We start from the raw sequence: 6,000 nt of genomic DNA on the forward strand, positions 1-6,000 counted from the left end.
CCTAACTTCGACAATTTTTATGCGATTGCAATAAATGAGGTAACAGAGTTTATTTGAAAATAGATTTAATTTTAGAAAGTACTCAATATTTTGAAATTAAAGTAATTATCGATGGTTAAAAAATTAAGAAAAATAGGGGTCTTTTTTTAATTTAGCCGATAAAAAATTCCATCAAGCCAAGTCCGACAATAGACCATTATATACCGTTTCAAAGGCCTATATATCCTCTTCTCAGATCATATTCGATCTTTGAAATGGAATCAAAAATAGTCATTCAAACACTTATAAATCTACAAAATCGTATTTCCTGACCTAAATCGACAGGTCGCGACCTCTAAATGACCTTCAAAAAATCTATAAAAATAGGAAATAATATTTCTCATAAAAACGAATAAAATTAGGGGGTAGGGTCTTGAAATTTCCAAAAAAAAAAGCATTTTCGATGGGCACTCCAATATGTACACTTGTGATCAGCTAATTAAGCCAGCAATATTTTGATAAATTTTGGCTATTTTGCTTTCGTTAATTTAATGTTTATTATTTTCTAGCTCATTATATAACAAACACCATAAAAATCCAGATTTCAAACTTTGTGCAAAAATTATGAAATATTTGCAAAGTTTCAGCTAAATTTTCAACTTTTTATTCAGATTTTTTTTTGGGTATGCCGTTTAATAACCCATTCTAGGGTAATAATGTGAAAGTCTTAAGTTGCTGAAAAATCGCGTTGATTTTTAATATTTTTTTCTGACTGCATTACAAATTTTTTTCCATACAATACAAAAATAGCCAAAATTGATCAAAATGCTGCTGGCTTAATCAGCTGATCACAAGTGTATGTTAGACTAACCTGTCCGTCGTACAAATCCTCTTCAATGCTTTGCACGATAATTCGTTGCTCAGCTAATTCATCATTCAACCAGTCGATCAGAATGCGTTGAAGTTTAATTACTTCCGGATCATTCAACGACTGGGGATCTATTACTGCGCGTTGCTCCAACTCACGCAATGCGTAGTCTTCTGGAGGTATGTCAAACTGATTGGGCAGTCCTGGCGATTCAATTGCATGTTTTCCTTCCTCTTCCACCTTTTGAACTTTAATTAACAGAAAAAAGGGATAAGATTCATTATATGAAACTGAAAGCCATATTTTTAGAATTGATGAACACTCTCAAAATACTAGCGAAATACAAAAATCTCAAATTTGGTTATGAAGTTTTATGCAAACTCCTAAGAATATTTGCTTATCACACGGTTTTTTTTTTGTAAGGATAGAGAAACTTTGCATCGCTCTTACGAGCGTCAGCGTTTTATGGATATGGTCGACAGTAAGGCCACTGTCCAACCCGACGATGCACGACGACTGAGTGCGACGATGCGCGAGCTATTTTAGCCTATAATTTACATTGCATGCTTCGGTGGATGGAACCAAACGTTGATTGATCAGAAAGCTGCACAAACTGCCAAAAACCACTTCGCCTCTTGTTTTCACCAGAGGCGAAGTTCAGGTGGCCATCGGAATGGTAAATGTTGGTGCTGAAAAAATTGGGTGCAGCGGAATAAAATACCTCTACAAAAGCCTTAAACTGTCGATAGCCACTATCGCCATTTATGGAAATCGGGAAAAGTTGTCCCGCGACTTAAGCCAGGGAAACTTGCCAACAAAGGGGAGTATGATCGCCCGTACTGAAGACACTTTTAACCTTGTTATTCCCGTACTTTTCATACCCGCTGACCCCAACGAAGGATCATCATGGTTTTACGCACTTTACGCCCCTACCGTAACCGCCTGTGTACGAGAACAGTTCTAGTAGCGTTGGATCTGTCTGAAGCGTTAAATACCGTCTGCCATTCCACGCTACCAGAAGACATACAGGTCTCCACTCTCCCACAAACGGTGATTGGTCTACACTTGTCTCTTACCTGCCACGTCTAAATTGCCAAAACTAATAAAAATTAAGCAGGGTGTCCCAGAGACTAGTGTCCCCTCCCCGCTCCTGTTTAATTTTTATTTACATCTCAAAACTTCCCTAACCACCAGAGGGACTTTCCATTACCTGATATCCTGACGATTGCTCGATATTGGTATCCGGCAATGGAATTACAAGACCTGTGCTCAAAACTATACGGCTATGTCTCCGAACTTTCTCGTTTCTGCGCGGGTGTATTTGTGAGGGTTATAATCCTTCTGCTTCTTTTCTTCGCACCACAGAAAGAGAATTCTACTTTGTGAATTTGTATAAGACATTTTGTTATTTTCAAAAAACACTTGCACTTTTCGCACTTTCTTTTGATGCATTTCACGCATTTTTATATACAAGACATGTTTATAAAACACCCAGTAACCATAATACACATCATTGGGCGGCAGCCCAAGGTTTACCACACAGAGAGGGATTCTAGTTACCTCATCCTTTCCCAAGGCTACACCACTGGGACGGTAGCCCCAGTTGGTGCACAGCAAAAGGAGAATTCTATTTGGTAAGGGTTATAGTCCTAAAGCGCGACCGAAGGCCGCCTACGCAGAAAGGGATTCTACGCAAAAATACTGTAGACGCAACTCCTAGTTTTCGACTCCTATTTTTAGTTTTATTTTCTAGCGAAACGGTGGGTATTCTTTACTTGTTCCTATTCGCCTTTATAATATTCTTACGCTGCACACATAATACTCATAATTGCTATTAAACTTATAAAATAATATAACTTATTATATTCGCCTTTATAATATTCTTACGCTTTGAACATCTGGCAACACATGGGAAAATTTTAGTGAAAATCGACCCGAAAAAAAAATAAAAAAATAAATGCGGCGTCTAGGGGGGTATTTTGATTCTAAAAGTGAAGACCCCAACCCGCGCCTCTTATAGTTTTTAAGTAATTTGTTATTAAACTTGCGAAATTCACCAAAAATGTGGCATACCTAAAGAATACCGACCCTTGAGCTAGAGAAAAAAGAAACATGGACGTGGTGCACCCCTTTCTGCTGAGTTTAATGGTAAACTTTTTTTTGGTGCAAATTGACAGGGACGGCGCTAGGGGGGGGCTAAACGTGGAATTTTCAACATTTTCAAAAGCTTATATTTCGAAAACTATTGAACCGAAATATGGACACAGTTGGAAAGGTAATTGAAGGACCTTTCATTCAATATATATATTATATATCTATGTATATAATGCAAACATATTTTGAGCAAAAGTAAAGAAAACGAAATTATGGCATTTTTTTTTATAAAAATGTATGTTTTTCGTAAAAAATACGTGATTAACTATATTAACAAATATGTTTATCGGAAGGACCATAAAAATACCTTTAATTCGGCGTATACTTTTATATAGTTAGGTTTAAGTACAACTGCCAGCAGTGCAATAAAACAACTGTATTAATGTTATATGTCCTCTGCAAAAGGTGTTCCTTTTATTTGGCAACACAGAAAGAAGAATTCTACGTAGTGAGGGTTATAATCCCTAAGCGCGGCCGAAGGCCGCCTACGCAAAAAGGTGTTCTCTGCAACAGGTGTCCTGACCCTTTGATTTGGCAACACAGAAAGAAGAATTCTACGTAGTGAGGGTTATAATCCCTAAGCGCGGCCGAAGGCCGCCTACGCAGAAAGGAATTCTACGCAAAAATACTGTGGATAGCATAGTTTGATTAATTATCCATTTAATTCTACAACTCAATCTTATAACAAATAACGTGATTAAAAACAATGGTTTGTATATATTTCTTTAGTATTTTTTTAATTTTAATTAAATTTTTGTAAAAACTAAAGAGAGTAAGATTTTCTATCGCGCGATTTTTTATTCCACATTTTCGCCTGCGGCGCTTTTCCTTTTTCATATAAAACTATATTTTTATATATATTTAGTCAAATATGATGCCCACAAGAATTTTTTGCTACGTCATATATCAAATTAACGGTATTTTTGTGCTCTTTCTGATAAACATATCTGTTAATATAGTTAATTACGTATTTTTTAAAGAAAAAAATAAATTTTTATAAAAAAAATGCCATAATTCCGTTTTTTACCTTTTCTAGCAATGTGTATACATTATATACATAGATGTATATATCGAATGAAAGGCCCTTCAATCACCTTTTCAACTGTGTCCATATTTAGAAAATCGGTTCAATAGTTTTCGAAATATAAGCTTTCGAAAATGTTGAAAATTCCACGTTTAGCCCCCCCTATCACCGCCCCTGTCAATTTGCACCAAAAAAAAATATGCCGTTAAAATCCGGAAAAGGGGCGGGCCACGCCCACTTTTTTTTCTCTAGCTCAAGTCAGTATTCTTTAGGTGTTCCAAAAATGTTGATGCAAATTGCATCGATCGATTTTATGATCCAAAAGTGCGTGAAATAGATAAATGTGACTTAAATGTAAGCACTTTTAATGCACATGACCATTTTATTTTAAGTAATATGCCATTTTGGTTAATTTAACCAGGATAACACATTTATAAAAGTAGTGAAGTAGTAAACATGCGAGGGTTGCAACTGAACACCGAAGTTGGTGCTGCCAGACGATTTATCATCACAATTTTTACTTGCGTCCACAGTATTTTTGCGTAGAATTCCTTTCTGCGTAGGCGGCCTTCGGCCGCGTTTTAGGATTATAACCCTTACCAAATAGAATTCTCCTTTTTGTGTGGTGTGATGTACCCTTGGGGAAAGGATGAGGTAACTAGAATTCCCTTTCTGTGTGGTAAACCTGGGGCTGCCGCCCCAGTGATGTCTATTATGGTTACTGGTTACCCTTTTTTTCAGATTTAAAATTTTTTTAAATAGAGCCGCAGGCGATCATGCGATTTTTTATTCCAAATTTTCCTTTTTTAAATATTTTATATTATAAAAAATATCGAGGCAGGCGTAAAATATTTGCTATTTTACTATTGTTTATTAAAAACTGCAAAAAATATGGATTATTATGTATTTTCCAAAGAAAAACATAATTTTTGTTAAAAAAATGGCCATAATTTAAATTTTTTTAGCGTTTGTTATTTAAAAAGCACATATTCAAACCTACCCCTATGTTGTGGTCATTATGAAATATAAGTTGGGTATTTTACTGTCCCTAATTTTCGAACATGAGGTAGCACCCTTCTGTTTGGAATGTTCGATATTTAAGAAAGTATCGATGTCATGAATCGATTTAATTCACTGCATGTAAAATCTTTATGGCGATATATCGGACTGAACAATATCGATATCGGAAAAATCGATGTTGAAAATCCTACTCCCAATTGATTAGAATATTAGACCTGTTGTTGTTGTTGTTGTAGCGGCTACAACAACCCCGCCCAGATCGGTTGATATCTCAGTCGTTGTCGTCAAGTTCCACTAACGGCAGCCCTAGGAAGCGTGCAGCCTCTATCGGGTCGGTCCACAAGGACAACCCGACAACCCGGGTTTTCCGGGCATGCGAAGAGATGTTTCGAGTCATGTGGGGTCTCTCCGCATGCCGGACACTCATTTGGCACATACTCATTCAATCTATTTAGGTAGGAGTTTAACCTGCTGCAGTAGCCAGAGCGAAGTTGGGCTATTGCTGTTCGTGTCTCCCGAGGCAGATGAAGCTCAGTCTCGTCTATGTCCGGTGGTGGTGTGCCTAGAACGGCACTCACAGGTCTAGAGTCTACATAACTCGAGACTGACTCCCTGTGTATGCCGTTCAGGGCCAGTCAGTAAGCTGACGGCTCCAGAGGTTGCTTGATGAACCTCTGGACTTCGCCCGTCAGTTCATATAGATGCCTCCTGACGTGCCTAGGCGAGGGCTCCTCTGCAAGCAGCTGTCTGTTTGGGTGGCCACTTCTGTGGCTCCCGATCAGAAACTGCTTGCAGAGCATTATGTTGTGCTCCTTTATGGGGAGCATTTGTGCCTCGTTGTGGAGGTGATGTTCGGGCGACATCAGGAGGCATCCTGTCGCTGTCCTGAGTGCGGTGTTCTGTACAGTCTGTAGCTTCGTCCACTGCGTCCTACTAGTCCCCGGCGACCACACTG

General features: G+C 38.0%; 1 protein-coding gene across 2 annotated transcripts in view; it reads right to left on the reverse strand.

The window, feature by feature from the left end:
• Nucleotides 1-6,000, reverse strand: part of parvin (beta-parvin) — a 176,200-nt gene that overhangs the window by 144,137 nt on the left and 26,063 nt on the right. For both annotated transcript variants that reach the window (XM_017612111.1, XM_017612110.1), the window contains exon 2: nucleotides 851-1,095. In XM_017612111.1, coding sequence (XP_017467600.1) covers nucleotides 851-1,095 — 245 coding nt within the window. The remainder of the gene's footprint in view (nucleotides 1-850; nucleotides 1,096-6,000) is intronic.

The sequence above is a fragment of the Rhagoletis zephyria genome, unplaced genomic scaffold (genome assembly GCF_001687245.7).
Source record: "Rhagoletis zephyria isolate East Lansing unplaced genomic scaffold, Rhagoletis_zephyria_1.1 Rzeph_scaffold_00502, whole genome shotgun sequence".
NCBI classification, from domain to species: domain Eukaryota; kingdom Metazoa; phylum Arthropoda; class Insecta; order Diptera; family Tephritidae; genus Rhagoletis; species Rhagoletis zephyria.